Genomic DNA, 19,015 nt, shown 5'->3' on the forward strand with positions numbered 1-19,015 from the left:
AATTCTCCCTTAGTGCACCCGAACAGGCGCCAGAGTGTGGCGACTAGGAGATTTTCACAGCAACTTCATTGCAGTGTTAATGTAAGTCTACTTGTGACACTAATAAATAAACTTTAAAACTTTAAACTGAATCCCTGGAACAAGCTGCTTGCAAAAAATTTGAGTGTGGCGATCATCTTTACAGTCACTGGCAAGGGATGGCCTCTCAGTCCATGTGACATCAGATCCTCCTGAAGAATATGACAGATCATAGAAACCCTACAGTACAGAAAGAGGCCATTCGGCCCATCGAGTCTGCACCGACCACAATCCCACACAGGCCCTACCCCCCATATCCACCCACTAATCCCTCCAACCTATGCATCTCAGGACACTAAAGGCAATTTTTAGCATGGCCAATCAACCTAACCCGCACATCTTTGGACTGTGGGAGGAAACCGGAGCACCCGGAGGAAACCCACGCAGACACGAGGAGAATGTGGAAACTCCACACAGACAGTGACCCAAGCCGGGAATCGAACCCAGGTCCCTGGAGCTGTGAAGCAGCAGTGCTAATCACTGTGCTACCGTGCCGCCCGATCTGAGTGGAAAATTTCAATTTATTTTCCCACTGGCGGATATCGGACTTCTGGCCTTATGTTCAATTTTACATTCTTATCTACCTTGATATCTGTTGTTGACGTGATTGGAGAATTCTACCCATCATCTTGGCAGAGAATAAATCTTAGGAAATGCATCAGGCCAGGCCATTCTCTTGCCGCAGAAGAACACGGCTCCTTGATTGATCTTTCAGTTGCTGCAGAGGAAAAATACAACTTGGGTGAAATTTTGGGCGTGTTCTTATCATTTATAAGTTATCATTTTCAGTGAGATTGAAATAAATTAGAAACAATGGCCAGGATTTTGTGCCCTCTTCTGCTGCAGGCGTCAATGGCGACGGGGGCACAAAGTCTCACAAAAACTCAAAAACGATATTCGCGCTGGCGAGATCTCACGATATGATCATCCCCGCCCCCACCAGTAACATCTGGATTCCTGCCATGCAATGACAGGAACCCAACTTAAATTGTAATATCATTAGCAGGCTTCCTGTATTGCTCCCCCACATTCGGATTTCCCCCATCACTGATGTGGGATTTGGACCAACAGGAATCTGACAAAGAGAACTCACCAGGGGTACAGAGTTAAGTACAGCTCCAAGGGGGAGAAGAACATGTCTGGGCAGTATGCTGGCAGTGCCGGTGAACCATCCCTTGGCATTGCCAAAGGACAGTGCCAGGGTCAGTGCCAAAGGGGAGAGGAGGGCTTCCTCTGAGGACGTCCATGGGGGTGAGGGGTTTCCTGTGTCCATTGAGGGGGGGGGTTTCCTGTGTCTGTTGAGGAGTTTGCTGTGTTCCTGGATCCATGGGGTTCCCTGCATGTGCGCAGGCATCTTTGTTTTAACTTTTTTTAGTTCTGTTAAAAGGCTCCCCAATCTCTGGAAGGCTCATGCAGCCCACCCTGCCAACATGATAGCGTGGGACCTGCCTCCAGCATTTTATAAGTTTGAAAAAAATCAGCAGTGCACATCGTGTTTGCCACTTGAGCTTTGGGGAAAAAAAAGGAAAATTCCGCTCTATAGTTTACAATGGTCCGGAATTCAAGGCTATGGGCCAAGTGCTGGCAAGTGGGATTAGGTGGGCAGGTCAGAGCCTTTCTTGCATCGGTGCAGACTGGATGGGCCAAAGGGCCTCTTCTGCACTGTAGTGTTATGTGATTCTGGATAGTTATTTGGAAATTGTTCCAAGTGTTGTATCTGAATGTTTACAACGAAATGTAATGACTTTTTGAGCCATTATCTTGAAAAGATTGAAACGATTTCTTTGTCATATTTTATTTGAGTCTAATTGGCATGCTTGATTTTGACTTGCAGATTTGATCGTAGTGATTGCGTCCATTATAGTGCTCAGTGTCGGATCGAATGGCCAGGTCTTTGCCACATCTGCCATCAGGTATTTCTCTGCAGTTTTATCAATGAAAACGAACACCAACAGGCACAATTTATTTCTGTTGGGTCACTTAGATTTTGAGATTCAGTAGCTGCAGTGCAGAGTTCTGTTTAGCTAAGAGCTATTGTAAAACTTGGAATAGATTATAGTGAGATTCATATCAATGTAGGACAACACTGTAAAGTCTTTGTTATAGTTATGGATAAATACGGCATTTGCTGCCTAATTTTGAAATTAGTTATCATTAAACATTTAGATTATTTGCGAACATTATTACCTGAGGATCCCTTGACCAAGATTCTGGAGATAAGCACGTTTTTTTACATCATCTGCTGCTCAATTTCCTCAGAGCTTAATTAGAATAGGGATATTATTCCGAGGCAGTATTGGGATCAGTGGTTAATCTGAATGAAATGCTCCAGTAAGACTTTCTAATCCTTATCATCTTCCTCTTATTTAGCTTTATTTGTCTTGGTGAAATTCTGTCATTTTTTGATAATTCACGATTTTTCTTTTGCTATAACAAAATCTGGATTTTTTGACCATTAAAAACTTCCAGATTTATTTGGATTTCCCTTTTCTTTTGAATGTCTGATCAATCTGTGCAGCCCTCGGGCCAAAAAAAGAATCATTTGAAACAGTGCTACACAGACTGTGTTGATTCATTAATGAAATGGGAAAATATTCTAAAATAATAACGCAAGAAATAGAAACAGGAGCAGACCATGCGGCTCCTTGAGATTGCTCCACCGTTTAATACAATCAAGACTGACCTTCTGCCTCAACTCTACTCTCCTGCCTGCTCCCCATCTCTCTTGATTCCCTGAGAGACCCAACACATCTGTCTATCACATCCTTAAATGTACTCAATGCTGGAGCACCCACATCCCTCTTGACAATTCTAAAGATCCACAACCCTCTGATTGAAAGGGTTGCCCCAAAGGGTTACCTCTCTACCCCAAAGGGAGGCTGGATCATTGGAAGTATTTAAAGTGGAGGTAGACAAATATTTGATAGATCAATGAAGAAAGGGTCGTGGGGAAATGGCGCAGAAAAGGAGCTGAGGCTGGCATAGATCAGCCATCATCATATTGAATGGTGGGGCAGGCTTGAAGGGTCTGGTGGCCTATTCCTGCTTCTATTTCCTGTGTTCTTGTGAAGACATTTTGTCCCTTTCACCTCAGTCCTAAATTATAGATCTCTTGTCCTGAGATCATACCCTTTTGCTCTAGATTCCTCAGTCAGGGGAAACCCCATTCAGAATCAAGCACCTTCAGAATCTTATTGGTTTAAGTGAGATTATCTCTCATTCTTCAAAACTCCAGAGAGTATAGGCCTAATTTGACCAGCCTCTCAATTAGAGGACAACTCTCTCATCCCAGAAACCAGTCTAGGAAGTCTGCACCATACTTCCAATGCAAATATATTGGCTGGAACATCCCATTGGTGATAAACACGTGGCTGGCAGGTTGGAGAAGCTCGCCCAACATTCCTTAAATTTGGAGGCCAAAATGATCTCACCAAAGCCCAATGCAATTCTAGCAAGACTTCCGTATTGCACTTGAATCCCTTTGCAATAAAGGCCATTTACTTCCCTAATTGCTTGCTGTACCTGCAACAACAACCAGATTGGGATGGATTTCATATGAAGGACATAATTTTAAAAATATCAGAAGTTTAATTGCACTGTTTCTAAAATATAACATTTTAAAATATTTAGTTTTTTTAGTGGGATTGATGCTATTTTGTATTTTCAGAGGCATTCGTTTCCTTCAGATCTTACGGATGCTGCATGTGGATCGGCAAGGTGGCACTTGGAGGCTTTTAGGATCTGTTGTTTTCATTCATCGTCAGGTATGCCGCTCTTTGACCCAGCAAGATCCAGTTGGATCCATCTTTAAATATTCAGTTCAGGCAGTGATGATGCCATCATACCCGACTGTTAATCTAAATGTGGGATTGAGTGGAAATAGCAGTTGTGACTTTCTTGCTTTTTTCAGGCCAGAAGAGGCACATAAATATAGTTTTTTATGTTTTTATTAACTTTTCTTTGCAGTGCCAGGAATAGTAGGAGCGCTCCTTCTGACTCCATTGGAAAAAATAGACCTCTCCTGACCTGGGCTCCTGCTCCCAATCACAAGGCACTCCCAAAATCCATTCCCTGCGTGCTGAGAGGCACTCCTTTCTCAGAATAATGATATTTTAGTTGAGAAACAGGCAGGTTCATAGCCTGAAAGCTGAATTGAAGCATAGCTTACATTTAAAGCAAAAAACACCTTTACTCCTCTAACCCCCTCATCCCCACTAACTCTTCAAGCCCCATCCATACCAACCACTGCTACCTCTTGACCCAACTAAACCCGGTTTCCTCATACCCTCCATGCCAACCTATGCCTCTCCACCATCCATAGCCCCTCAAACAGTTCGTGCCCAATGATGCCCTCTGCCCAACCCCATGACCCTTTGTAGCCCCTATGCCTTAGTGCCAAATCATGTCAACCGATAGTCCCCACCCACCACCCTTTGCCCTTACAACTGTCATGCCATCTCACCCAGTATCCACCATGGGCATACCTCAGGACCCATCTTGAGATTACATAAAGTTCTTAAGCCTCTATTGATGATTTCACGATTTCAAAAAGAAAACAATAAAAACCCATTCAGTGCATGTGAATTCCTTTAATCATTTATTAAGAGAAGCTTTGGAATTCATTATTTCATTTCAAAGAGTTTATAACACTTGGAGCTGTTGATCAAACTGTGACCTGACTTGCAATCCCTCTGCGATATTGAAAGGTTATGATATCAGTCATGCAGCACTCATCCAGTAAAGACAGCGGGTGGAATTCTTCCGAAAACATTTGAAGTGTTGAATTCGCAGGAAAACAGGAGTAATTCACGCTTGTTTTTTCAGTGGGAGTTCACACTAGAATCTCCCACACTCTGTGCAATGCAGAGGTCAACTGCCCAGGGGACACCATCCCCTGCCTCCTGACCCCCTGGGGGACCCCGATTGTCCTCCTTCACTCCAATGGGGTCGTCCTGAAAGTTCCCCGAAAGTGGGGACTACTGTAAACCCCACTGGAGTGAAAGACTCTGATGGGATGGGAGATGCCAGCGGGCCTGGAGAATTCAGTCCTGGGCCCGCTAATTACATTCAAAATACATTTAAATAAGAGTAAAATCACTTACCTTGTCTTCCCGCCGGTTTCCAGCGTGGATCTGACGGCGCCAGAAATCCGGTGCTGGGAGATGCACTCGCGGTGGGAACATATGCATGAATCATACGCATGTCCGGCCGCGAGTCTTCTCCCACCCCGTTGTGCTAAACAATCAGCGTGGCAGGGTGGGAGAATCACCCTCCACAGTCAGGCATGTGTCAGCAGACAGAAAGGAATAGCAAGCACATTTTTAACACTGCAGACAGCCTTTTGCAAATATTTAAAGGGCCAAAGTTTTAAGTGCCTTGACAGTTCTGTTGACAGTTCCTTTTGATAGCTCATTTTGACAGCCCTCTTGACAGTTCCAATGAGCTTGACAGTTCCTGTGAGTTTCTGCACTTTTTAAATGCGTTCATGTCTATTTTTAACAATCACAAAGGCAACTTACCTCTCCCAAAGGGCATGTGACCTCCCCCAACAGTCTCCCTGAACCTTATCCAAGAGAGTACTGTATGTCTCCAAAAGGATACGCCACCTCTCCAAAGAACTATGGTAGCTCCTGCCCTTCTCCTAGCAGGTCTGAACTAGTTATGTTTTAGACATCCCACTAGTGAAAAGCAGATGTGACGGCTGCACTTTAACACATGCAGCTACATCTGTGAACCACAATGTGCAATTAAGAACCCGCCCTTACTCTGCACCTGTGCAAAAATGATAGGTGCTGTGTTTAAGGTCTTCCGGATCCAGACCTCCACTGCCAATGCAGAGTGGCCGAGTGGGATTCACTCTGAAAATCAGTGGGTGGGTCCTATTCCCGCTGGAGAGGCCTTCAGCATAACTCTGAGTGGGCCACTGTGCATCCATCGATCTGTCAGAGCAGAGAGCGGCGCATGCGCAGTGGTCCTGACTGCCAGTCTCCCAATCGCTGGCCAGCTCGATCACTGGCCAGCCCCGCGACCTCGAATCACTGCCTCCCCACCCCTTGATCGCTGGTCTCCCAAGCCTTTCCGGTCAAGCCCCGATCTCCTGCCCCACTGGCAGTCCCATACCTCGCTCCCCCAACAGTCCTGATCCCCCCACCCGACCCACCCCAATCTGGATGGCCCAGCCCTGACCACCCACTTCCTTCCCTTTCTGAGCAATCCTCTGGCAGAGTGACAGCGCGAACCTTCCCCCCCCCCATCCCACCGCCCCACCCCAATAGGCCCTATCCTTTCTGGCCCCACCCACTTGGCATATTCCATGCCTGGTGGGCAGTGCCAAGGTGCTACTTGTACATTTACTGTTTGCCCTTTGGGCAGTGCCGGAGGCCAGGCTGGCACTGCCCAGGGGGCACCTCCCCTTAACCCTCACCTCCAGGGGGTGCCTCAATGGCCTTTGTTCCTTCCAGCAGGGTTGGCCTGCCTGTTCCCCCTTAGTGGGGAGCAGTTGTAAACCATGATGGAAGGAGCCACTCATGCCGGGGGCAGACACTAGTGGACCCAGGGACTTCCACGCATATTTCCAGCGCAGAGCTGTTGACCCAAAAAAACTTTGCCGTAGAAATGTACAGAGGCCCGGGCGCCTGGCAGGAAAGCCACTAAATGGCCTCCGTTGATGTTTCCCGGCCTGTTGCGCTGCTAGGGCAGTACAGTGGGCTGGGAGACTCGCCCCCGTAGTTTGGGCTTACAAGTAACTAACTTTGTGATCTGCAGAAAGTGCATCTCTTGGGCGGGATTTTCTGGCCGGGCTTGCCCCAAAACCAAAAAATCCCACCTGAGGTCAATGGACCTTTGCATGGTTCGGCCCTCCCTCCCCCCCCTCTATGATTCCCGTGGTGGGCGGCGGGACGGGAAAATTCCAGTGCCTGTGTTGTTTTTTTGTACACAAAGTTTGTTTTTGCTTCAAAATGTGAAATCTTATGGCCTCATCTTTTGTTTTATTGCTGGGTGTTCAGATTCCTTCTTTAAACCTCAAAATCCCGAACAGGATCAAAATAATTTTGCATTTTTTCTTTGACCAAGTTATTTAGAAATTTCTTCGAATCAGTGTGTTAATTAATATTGGAGGCAAATATTTCATCCTGATATTTTTTCTTTTATTTGTTCTTGGAACGCGGGAATGCTGGAGAGGTCACGTTTATTGTTCACCTGTGGTTGCCCTGAAAAGGTGGTTGTAACTTGTTATCATGGAACTACTGTAATTACTTGTGGTGTTGATTCTGCCATTCAGGCATCGAGTAGGGTGTTATAGGATATTGACTTGGTGATAATGGAGGAATAGCTAGGTCAACGAAAGTCAGAACGGTGTGTGATTTGGCTGGGAACCTGGTGATGATGGGGCAAAACTAAATAAACTTTGAATGAAAGATGCTAGTCAAATCTACTTGCTAGCAGAATTGTTCTGTTGTGTGATTATCAAAGAAAAACTGAATAACTTCAAAACTCTTAATATTTCTCACCTCAGCTTATTGTTACATAAATGCTGTAACTGGGGAGAAATGCTGCATATGCAAAAGCATTGAGAAATGAAGTACGGAATAAAATGCTAAAAGATTGGAGATAAAGTTGAAATGGAAGCAATGAGGGAAAGCTGCCTCACAGTGCCAGGGACCCAGTTTCAATTCCGGTCTTGGGTGACTGTGTGGAGTTTGTATGTTCGTCTGCATGGTATTCCTCCAGATGCTCCAGTTTCCCCCCACAGTCCAAAGATATGCAGATTAGGTGGGTTGGCCATGCTAAATTTCCCCTTAGTATCCAAAGATGCACGCGTTAGGTGGATTAGCCATGGCAAATGTGCTGGGTTATGTAGATAGGGCAGGGGGGTGGGCTTGGGTAAGATGCTCTTTCGGAGAGTCGGGGCAAACTCGATGGACCGAATGGCCTGCTTCTGCATTGTAGGGATTCCATGATTCTATGATAATATACTGACTGAATTAAATTTTGCAACCCATTATTGGAATCAAGTAAGGTTTTAAATACGTTTTTACTTAGAGAAAAAGTTAGCCTGCAGGTCCAGCAAGTCATTCGGAAGGCAAATGGAACTGAAGGCTTACATTGCAAGGGGTTGGAGTATAATAGTAGGGAAGCATTGCCACAATTGAATTGGGCATTTGTGAGCCCACACCTAATGGGCGGAACTTTCCTGTCCCGCCTGCCACGGGAATCGTAGCGGGCAGGACAGGACCATGCAAAGGTCCGTTGACCTCGAGTGGGACTTTCCGGTCTTGGAGCGAGCGTGGCCGGAAAATCCCGCCCTCATTGCAATTTTGGTCTCCTTAATTAAGAAGGCTGTTGGGAAAATATTCACTAAATTGATTTATGGCATGAAGATATTGTCTTATGAGGAAAGATTGAGCAGGTTGGGCCTTTACTCATTGGAGTTTAGGAGAATGAGAGCTGTCTTATTAAACTTCTAGAGTTCTGAGGGGGCTTGACAGGTCAAATGTTTTCTCTCCTGGAAGAATCTAGAACTAGTGGACATAATTTCAGAAAAAGTGGACTTCCATTTAACACACAGCCGAGGAGGAATTTCTTCTCTGGGGCGATCATGATCTTCAGAATTTTCTAAGCTCAAGGTCAGAACAAACTCTCGGGACTAAATGGCTTACTCCTGCTCCTATGTTCCTGCACAACAAATACACAGAGGAAATCTGGGCCATTAACACTAAATTAGAATTATATTGACGTAAAGATTGTGGACTAATTCCAATGAGATTGCTTTGAAATCGTTTTTCATCTGTTCTCAGTTACAATGTCATCTTCATGAAATATGAAGACTATTTCATGGAAATGTCATTATAAATGGTTACAAGGACTAATGACTTGTTACCTTGGCATTTGATGATTAGTTAAATATGTTAAAAGTCTCATATAATTAAGTAGGACATTTAAACTGACAAGATTGCTGTTTTCTGTTTGTTTAACCCTAAGAAGATTATGGGCAAAAATAGCTGGAGCGACTGAACTCGAAAATGTTGATCACTCACAGCTGTTATTTTAGAAGCAGTAACAGTGGCTTAAAGGTTCAGTTGATTTTAAATGAAGAATGCATGGATCAAATTATTCTAACCAGAATTGAAAAACTCTTTCGAAGCGCAGTTGTGCTTGTGTGCTTCTGTGCTTTACAGCAGCAAGGCTTAATTTCTTAAAGTAAACTTTAGTAAGGTATTGTTACTCCAGAACTGGAACTAATTTTACAGACGTGAGTTTTAGAAGTTTAACATCTACAATGTAATGACTGTATGGAGCAATAAGCTAAGGGTAGATTTCCTTCTTTATATCTATTCTTTCAGTTCATTGCTCTACCATAGACTAATCAAAGATATCTGCTTGAAAATAAAACTGCCACTACATTAGGTATCCCACTAATTTAGTGGGAATATAGGAAGAAAGGAACAGGAGTTGGCCATTTAGCCCTTCAAGCCTGTTCTGCTATTTAGTTAAATCATAGTTGATCTGTGACCTAACTCCATATTTCCATTTTTAATCCATCAGACTAGGTAAATTCTAGAACCAAATGGATAGCCCAAAATGTTTAAACAGGAATTGTAAAGGAATATGTTCAGAATGTGGGCAGCATTCCTTTAGGTTTTTCTTGTAATATTTGATCTGATGACAGAAACATTTATTTATGTTAGTATATATTACAAGCTTAAGTCATATTTCAAGTTTTATATTTTAATATGCTTCAGGAATTACAAAATAGTTTTGACTTATATCTCGAATATACTACACTCCTGTGGATTTAAATACATTCTCTATTGAAACTGCCTTGGATAATTTTTTCCTTTAAAATGATACAGACATAATTAACAGCAAAGTGGTAATAATCTTCATTGAAAACAGTAAATGTTGGAAATAGTTGAGCAGGTCTGTCAGCACCTGAGAGAGAAGAGGCTACCAGGAGCGTGAATTGTAATTGACAGGGCGACTTAATCAGGCAGGAGCTGAAATCCCAGCTCCCCATCAGTGGGTTGAGTTTAAGGGATTAAGTTGGTAGTGTTTCAGCGGTGGGTTGGGACTCATGGCTGCCTGTGGTGGTCATCTTCTTTCCCTATATTAGCAAACCATGAGTACTTAGTCAATCGCAACTTTTCCAAGTTAATTCAGACCTTCAAGATTAAGTCGCTGGTGCACGGGAAACTCATGCCATCCGGTTTACAATAGGTTAAAGATGCCATGCGCCAGTTGAGGTGACCTATTCAGATCATAGGTGAATTCTTGTCTTTGTTGAACATTAGGAAAAAGGGGAGATGAACAGGAATGTTTGTGGGCTTATACTGTTGGTGTTGACAAGGGCAAAAGCGGGGTTGATAGGTGGGGGGGGGTGTAGTGCAGGGGTAGTGCTGAGGAGGTGATTGAACTACGGGAGGGAGATTAGAGTGGTGGGGTTGGGGGGGTCCCAGGGGATGGCATACAATTATGGGCGGGGGGGGTGAATATGGGGGTCGAAGATTTAGAGCTGTACAGAGGGATAAAGGCTTGAGGCGGAGTTTTGCAGCCACTCACGTTGGCGGGATATTCTGGTCCCACTGCAATGAACGGAGATTTGGCTGAACGCCAAATTCTGAATGGCTGGTAAAGTCGCACCCATGGTTCCACACACAATTCTTCCAAATCTGCAAATTCTGTCTCCTATCCGACTTGCTCCCTGCCTACAGAGCTGTGTGCGTGTCAACTTTTCTATAGCCTACCCAGAAGTGCACTGCCATCACCTGATGGTTGGTTTGACTACTTCCTGCCCTGGGACATCATGTAATCCCATGTGGCTGCCACCCACGCCGGCACACAAGCAGAAGTAGCACACAGTTCAACTTTTGTTTTTAAAGTTTATTTATTAATCACAAGTAAGGCTTACATTATCACTGCAATGAAGTTACTGTGTAATTCCCCTAGTCGCCACACTCTGGCACCTGTTCAGGTCAATGCACCTAACCAGCACGTCTTTCAGAACTTTTGCTGTTGGGACCCATGGTTTTTAGGATTGAAATCCCCCACATGTTTCAGGTCAGTCACTTTTTGTCTGAACAGGGAAAATTTAGAGATTGTCACAGCCGTACTGGCCTGACAATATTATGACTCTTTGAAAAAAAACTACGCTTGAAAAGACTGAAATTTAAGATGGCTTCCAAGGACTACCAGATGTTTCTTGTGTATTGAGTTATCCCGTCTCCAGAGAGAACAAAGAGGACACTGCCTCTGATGTTGTTGACTTAATGGTTGTCAGACGTTAATAAACGAAACCCCTCCACGCTTTCATTGTAAAAATGTGGATTTTTCCTTTTTCAAACACACAGGCTGGGATTCAGCGGGTCCTGGCCACAGGTGAGACTGGCAAATCCTGGCCAAGGGGTTTTGGGTGATTGAAACCACGGGTGGAAGAAGGACATGGAATTACTATCACACCATACTTGGACGATGACACAATATTTCAGGCGCGGTCACATGATACATGGCCACCTTTGCATTCTGTTGGCAGAAATTAACAGGAGTTCAAACTGACTTGATTTGATTTATTATTGTCACATGTATTAGTATACAGTGAAAAGTATTGTTTCTTGCGCGCTATACAGACAAAGCATACCATTCATAGAGAAGGAAAAGAGAGAGTGCAGTCATAGTGTTACAGTCATAGTGTTACAGTCATAGCCAAGGTGTAGACAAACATCTTCAGAGATTTCAGGACTGATTTTCTTTAGAGACAGAATCCTGCAAAAAGCCATCTGCTGCTGCAGTGAACTAAGCAGCCTAAGTATATGCCTGCAATACCTTGCAAGAGAACAAGACTCTCTCCTCCAGCTGTTCCCCTGCCAGGTTTACGTGAATGCTCAACCTTTGGTAGACCAACTACAAGAGCCTTCACAGCGACAGTGAAATGACTATTTTTCAAAATCCTTCACTCACAGTCAAAAAATCCATTCAAGCAAGAAACACAGGGTCCCCAGTGAAATAGTAACTACTTCATCGTGGGCTATACTCATCTTTACACACTCAGGGGGATTCCCCACAACAGGTTCACATCTAGGTGAACCTGTTGTTAACTGCGCCGACATCGGCGCAGTGTGAATATATGGCAGGGGATCAATATCTGGTGGGGGGGGCATATTATATTAAAATGTATTTAAATTAGGTTTACGCCCAAATACATCACTGGTGGGAGGGGCAGCGAAAATAGTAAGTCCTGAGCTCGCCGATGAAATCCGCGACTTTCGGGTTTTGCCGCATCTTGAGCCTACGCTGGAAATCTCGCGGATAGTGAGAGTGGGCTCAAGATCTCGGGAAGTGTTTGTGTCTTATGAAGTTTTGATTGGATGGAGCTGTATCTGTTCCTGGTACATTAATTGTCTTATTAAAGTTAAGGATGTACAGTTGAAGGGCATTGAGAAATTAGGTATTTTGAGCCCAAGTAAAGAGGGGCTTATCCCATTCCTTTGCCTGAACATACGGTTTGTGTGCACATGCGCGCATGTGTGTGTGCTGTTATTGATGGTTACCATTTGATGCAAAAAATGAGTTGTTTCAGGCACGGGCAGTCAACGGGTTGTCCAGCCTGACTGTCTGCCTCTCTTCTGTGGATATGTCCATGGCTGGGTGTCCCTGGAGAGGGACTATTACTATTACAGGATCTCTCCCTCTCCCATGATCAGAGGGTTCACTGGAATGCTTAAAGACATCTACAATGTGTGTGTGTGTGTGTGTGTGTGTTTTGGTGGAGTGGGGGCAGTTGGCGTGCATCATCACCACCTGTAGTTTCTGAGTCATTGAAGATGTAAGTTAATGCTGATCAATAACAGATAATCAATCAATTTCTCAGCAAATGTTCTCTGCAATGATGGGAGTAATGCGTGCTAATACAGAATCTTTGTTCATTTTGTGTCTGTGTAAATTTCATTCATCTGTAAAACATAATTTAAAGTTAGATGTGGTCTAAAAGCTACCAAAGTACACAGAAACGTATTATCAGAATTCAGTTCATGCCTCATTGATATTGGGATCTCTGTTTTGCAGGAACTGATAACAACGTTATACATAGGTTTTCTGGGTCTGATATTCTCTTCCTATTTTGTGTATCTGGCTGAGAAAGATGCAGTTGATGAAAAAGGGACGACAGGGTTTGGAAGTTATGCTGATGCCTTATGGTGGGGAGTGGTGAGTTATTTTGTATTTGATACCATATTGTCAGTGACATTTTCACATGAGAGTAAGATTAGTCAAATTTGCTCTTATGATGTATCTTAGGGTTAGTATTTTCTGTATATCTTTTTTAAAAAATCACAAATCTCCATCGGACACATTTTGAAAATGATAATAGCGGCATGGTGGCACAGTGGTTAGCACTGCTGCCTCACAGCGCCAGGGCCTGGATTTGATTCCCGGCTTGGGTCACTGTCTGTGTGGAGTCTGCACTTCTCCCCGTGTCTGCGTGAGTTTCCTCCGGGTGCTCCGGTTTCCTCCCACAGTCCAAACGTTGTGCTGGTTAGGTGCATTGGCCATGCTAAATTCTCCCTCAGGGGCGGCACGGTAGCACAGTGGTTAGCACTGCTGCTTCACAGCTCCAGGGTCCTGGGTTCGATTCCCGGCTCGGGTCACTGTCTGTGTGGAGTTTGCACATTCTCCTCGTGTCTGCGTGGGGTTCCTCCGGGTGCTCCGGTTTCCTCCCACAGTCCAAAGATGTGCGGGTTAGGTTGATTGGCCAGGTTAAAAATTGCCCCTTAGAGTCCTGGGATGCGTAGATTAGAGGGATTAGTGGGTAAATATGTGGGGGTAGGGCCTGGGTGGTATTGTGGTCGGTGCAGACTCGATGGGCCGAATGGCCTCCTTCTGCACTGTAGGGTTTCTATGTTTTTATGTGTGCCTGAACAGGCACCGGAGTGCGGTGACTAGGGGATTTTCACAGTAACTTCATTGCAATGTTAATGTAAGCCTACTTGTGACACTAATAAATAAACTTAAATTACCAAAATACTCAATTTTCACTTCGTATTGCTGCCAGGCTGCCACCCAATTTGCTGCTTCAGTGTTGTAAAAGAAATGAAGCAGCAATAGAAATCCTGCCAAGCGCTGAAGAGTATGTAGATTTAAAAAACAATTCTCTTGATGTCATGAAACTCTAGATCGGCTCTCGGGTTAGTCCAATGTCATGGCCTCTGTTGTTTGCAATGGAATCAATCCAGGGCACATGAGATCTCTTTCATTTTGGTGATGTCATGGAGTGCCTCAAGAGGGATCTTGCATACCTCAATGCAGCACCAAAGATTAAAACAAGTTAAACAAACCTTTTGTCTGTACACTATCTTCAGTTGAATAAACTTTGATTAAAAAGCACCCCGTCAGACTTACTCGACCTTTTACATAATTCAAGATGCAAGTTTTGGCTAAGGAAACTGGTTTTGTTATAAGAACTACCAAGCACAATTTTTGAGTATTTTATATGTATATAATTAAGATGGGGAAGAACTTTGAACAACAAATATTTTCTCTGTAAGCGATGGTTTATATTCCTGTTCCTTATCCATTTGGACCCACAGTCCAAAGATGTGCGGGTCAGGTTGATTGGCCATGCTAAAATTGCCCTTAGTGTCCTAAGATGTGTAGTTTAGAGGAATTAGTGGGTAAATATGTAGGGATATGGGGCTAGGGCCTGGGTGGGATTGTGGTCGGTGCAGACTCGATGGGCCGAAGGGCCTCTTTCTGTGCTGTAGGGTTTCTATGATTTCTATGATTCAACAATATCCAGTATCAGTAAAAGCTTCAGAGATAGTGACTGCTTACAGTTTCTCTTTTAAATTTAAAGCATATTGCAAACTGCACTTTGTAATTTCACTGATCTCTTCTTTTTCTCTTAGGTAACAGTTACAACGATTGGATATGGTGACAAAGTTCCGCAGACATGGATTGGAAAGACAATAGCATCTTGTTTCTCTGTTTTTGCTATATCTTTCTTTGCACTTCCAGCTGTAAGTAAATTGTCTGCCTTTCATTGCTTTTATAGAAACTATAGAATCCTACAGTGTGGAAGGAGGCCATTTGGCCCATCGGGTCTGCACCGACCACAATCCCACCCAGGCCCTATCCCCATAACCTCATGCATTTACCCTAGCTAGTCTCCCTGACACTAAGGGACAATTTAGCATGGCCAATCCATCTAACCCGCACATCTTTGGATTGTGGGATGAAACCGGAGCACCTAGAGGAAACTCACGCAGACACGGGGAGAATGTCCAAACTCCACACAGACAGTGACCCAAGCCAGGAATCGAACCCAGGTCTCTGGCACTGTGAGGCAGCACTGTTAATCTCTGTGCCACCGTGCCGCCTGTAAATTTTTAGTTTTAGAATGTCAGGGATAAACAAGATGATATCTTGAGCATGGGTGGTTACACATGCAGACTCCCCTTGAAGGAAAGTCCAAACTTTACAATATATAACATGATTAATCAAGGTTGGAACCAGGAAGGGGTCATATTGGAAGAACCAGCTCACTGGAAAATAATTTTTAAAGATCAAAAAAGCAATCTCAAAACAACATAAAATTGACCAAAGTGCTTTGGGCAGGTATTATTTTAAAAGGGTGCGAGCTGGTTGGAAATGGGACTAATTGGAATAATTAATGATGGAAATTATCAAGTAAAAATCCATTGGATGCAGTGACTCCTGTATGATTAAAAATAGAGAAAAGGTGTTCAGTTAAAGGGCTCCCTCCTTGCAATAGCTACAATAAATCCATCCAGTTGCCAATCAGAATGGTATGTTATGTTAATTCTAAACAGCATGTGATTAGAGGAATTTGTTTGGTTAACGATATTCTTATGTTTGTGGTGAACCATCGTTGGTTCACCACTGGGGTTGTTATTGTGTTACTGTTGGGCTAGGGTGTTGTTGTTATGGGGGTTGTACTATGTTGTTGGGATAGGGTGTTTACCTGTCCTAAGTGTTATCATGGCACACTCCAGTGGGGTCCCGCCTCCGGTGGCAGGGTATAAGACCCCCTGCTCCGGCAGGACCCCTTCAGTCTGAACGGGTGAATTTGTGTTAGTAGTTTCATTGTTAATGTATTAAAGCCTTCAGTACTAAAGCCTTGTTTCCGGGTGCTCATTGAGGTGCATCAATGTTATATTTCAAGATTTTACAATAACAATCACTGCCAAGTAGTGTGTTTGGCAAATTAAAAGACACCGGGGTAGAAATTAATCTTGGATGGTAACACAAATGGGCATTCATGTATCGATCAGTCACTATATTGGATTCCATTGAACTGGCAGCTGTTGCAATACCACCCATTTTTCACTGCCACTCAAGATGAATTTCAATCCTGTTGAATGCCTTCATAATACTTAAGGCACTCTTTTCACTGTTCTTATTTAACTCATGCTATTTCTTTGTATGTTTAAGTATGAGAAAATGATGCAGAATGAGGGTTTTTAAATATAATTTTTAGTGTGATTACTGAGAGAAAATATCGGTCAGAATTTTCCAGCCGTTCACGCCCCGCCACCTCTGCCAGCGAGGATGGAGAATTTGATGCTCGGCCAAATCTCTGTTCACTGCAGCGGGACCAGAGATTCCTGCTGGCTTGAATGGCGTGAAAATTCCAGCCATCATGTCTTTTTGTCTTAATTTATGGTCTCTCTCATTTCATACTACATTACTTAGTTTAAAGCCAGGTTGTTTTGATACTGATACACCCTAAAAAAGCTTCAGTAATTGTGTGCTACAAAATTGGCTTCTTTTATTCTGGCCTTTCCTGAAACATATCAGGAAGAATCCGGTCAAATGTATGCTATTCATACCAACCAATGTGATTATTCATCAATCACTCAAGTGTTAGAAACAATTAAAATGCAACACCAAGTTGTTAAGCTATGTTACAATCTAATCAAACACTATCAGTGAATATTGGTATGTGTCTGTGTTATGGAAATGACCATCTGTTGTTCAATACAAGTGCCTGAACCTGACATTTGCAGACAACTTTGAAAAGACAAGATTATATTTCAAAATTACAGCATCCAGACTGTGCAGCATAGAAACAGGCCAATTGGTACAAATTTTCTATGCCAGTTTTTAGGCTTTAGACTAGACAAGCTGCCTCTTCTCTCATTCTTACTTTGCCTCATGCTATCAACATATTCTGTTCTTATCTCTGTTATGTCCTTGTCCAGCTTCCCCTTTAATCATGTAATCATAAAATCACTCCAGTACAGAAGGAGGACATTCAGCCCTTCGAGTCTGCACCGACCACAACCTCACCCTATCCCCTTAACCCCACATATTTGCCCTGCTAGTTCCCCTGAACTATGGGGCAATTTACCATGGCCAATCAACCTAACCCACACATCTTAAAAGTTTAAATTTATTTATTAGTCACAAGTGGGCTTGCATTAACACTGCAATGAGGTTACTGTGAAATTTCCCTAGTCGCCACACTCTGACACCTGTTCAGGTCAATGCACCTAACCAGCACGTCTTTCAGATTGTGGGAGGAAACCGGAGCACCTGGAGGAAACCCACGAAGAGATGGGGAGAACGTGCAAACTCCGCACAGACAGTGACCCAATCCGGGAATCAAGCCCGGGTCCCTGGCGCTGTGAGACAGTAGTGCTAGCCACTCTGCCACCCTATGGTGCCTTGATGCTAATTACTTCACCCACTCCTTGTAATGAGTTTCATATTCTCATCACCCTGAGTAAAGAAGTTTTTTTCTTAATTCCTTATTGGTTTACTAGTGACTATATTGTACTGATGGTCCATAGTTTTGGACTCCCTCTCTACCGCTGCTGTAATGTGCCCTGTAATAATTGTAAAGACCTCTATCAGCTCACCACTTCTCTTTCTGAGAGAAAAGCACACTCTGTCTTTCTTGGTAACTCTACCCCTTTAATCTGGTATCCATCTTTGTGAATCTTTGTCGCAGTTTCTCCAGTGCTTCTATATCCTTTTTGTTATAAGGAGATCGGAACTGTTCAGAACATTATTCCAAGTGTGGCCCAACTAATGTTCTGCACAAATTTAATGCAACCTTTCTTCTTTTGAATTCTCTTTCTCTAGAAGTGGACCGTAGTGCTTTGCTTCCATTTTTATAGTCTTATTAATCAGCCTTTTACCACTAGATTCCTTTGTACCTCTACCCCGTTTTGGTCTCTTATTTTCTGAAGAGAATGTGGCCCCCTATATCATAGAATCATAGAAACCCTACAGTACAGAAAGAGGCCATTCGGCCCATCGAGTCTGCACCGACCACAATCCCACCCAGGCCCTACCCCCATATCCCTACATATTTTACCCTCTAATCTACGCATCCCAGGACACTAAGGGGCAATTTTAGCATGGCCAATCAACCTAACCCGCACATCTTTGGACTGTGGGAGGAAACCGGAGCACCCGGAGGAAACCCACGCAGACACGAGGAGAATGTGCAAACTCCACACAAACAGTGACCCAAGCTGGGAATCGAACCCAGGTCCCTGGAGCTGTGAAGCAGCAGTGCTAACCACTGTGCTACCATGCCGTATCTCCTACTGAAATGGAACGCCTCACAATTATCTATATTGAAATGAATTCTGCATCTATATATCCATTCTACAAGTTTGCTAACACTTTCATATCATTTGTTGGCATCTTCCTCAATTTATTTAACTATACCCCCCATATAGTGTCATTCACAAATTTTGATATTGTACATCCTATACCCGATGCAAAATTATTTCTACAAATATTTTACAGCAGTGGCTCTAGCACTGATCCCAGTGAACCATACTCCCACGATTGTCAGGCTGAGTAAATGCTTTCAATCACTACTCTCTGTTCTCAGTTTGGTAGCCAGTTTGCTATCCATTCTACTACTTGTCCCCTGACTCCACATGCTCTGACTTTAATCATGAGTCAA

General features: G+C 43.6%; 1 protein-coding gene across 1 annotated transcript in view; it reads left to right on the forward strand.

The window, feature by feature from the left end:
- kcnq1.2 (potassium voltage-gated channel, KQT-like subfamily, member 1.2) overlaps window positions 1–19,015 on the forward strand; it is a 357,928-nt gene that overhangs the window by 80,449 nt on the left and 258,464 nt on the right. The window contains exons 4-7 of the mRNA XM_078221112.1: window positions 1,913–1,991; window positions 3,746–3,842; window positions 13,138–13,278; window positions 14,976–15,086. Of these exons, the coding sequence (XP_078077238.1) occupies window positions 1,913–1,991; window positions 3,746–3,842; window positions 13,138–13,278; window positions 14,976–15,086 (428 nt within the window). The remainder of the gene's footprint in view (window positions 1–1,912; window positions 1,992–3,745; window positions 3,843–13,137; window positions 13,279–14,975; window positions 15,087–19,015) is intronic.

The sequence above is a fragment of the Mustelus asterias genome, chromosome 9, assembly GCF_964213995.1.
Source record: "Mustelus asterias chromosome 9, sMusAst1.hap1.1, whole genome shotgun sequence".
NCBI classification, from domain to species: Eukaryota; Metazoa; Chordata; class Chondrichthyes; order Carcharhiniformes; family Triakidae; genus Mustelus; species Mustelus asterias.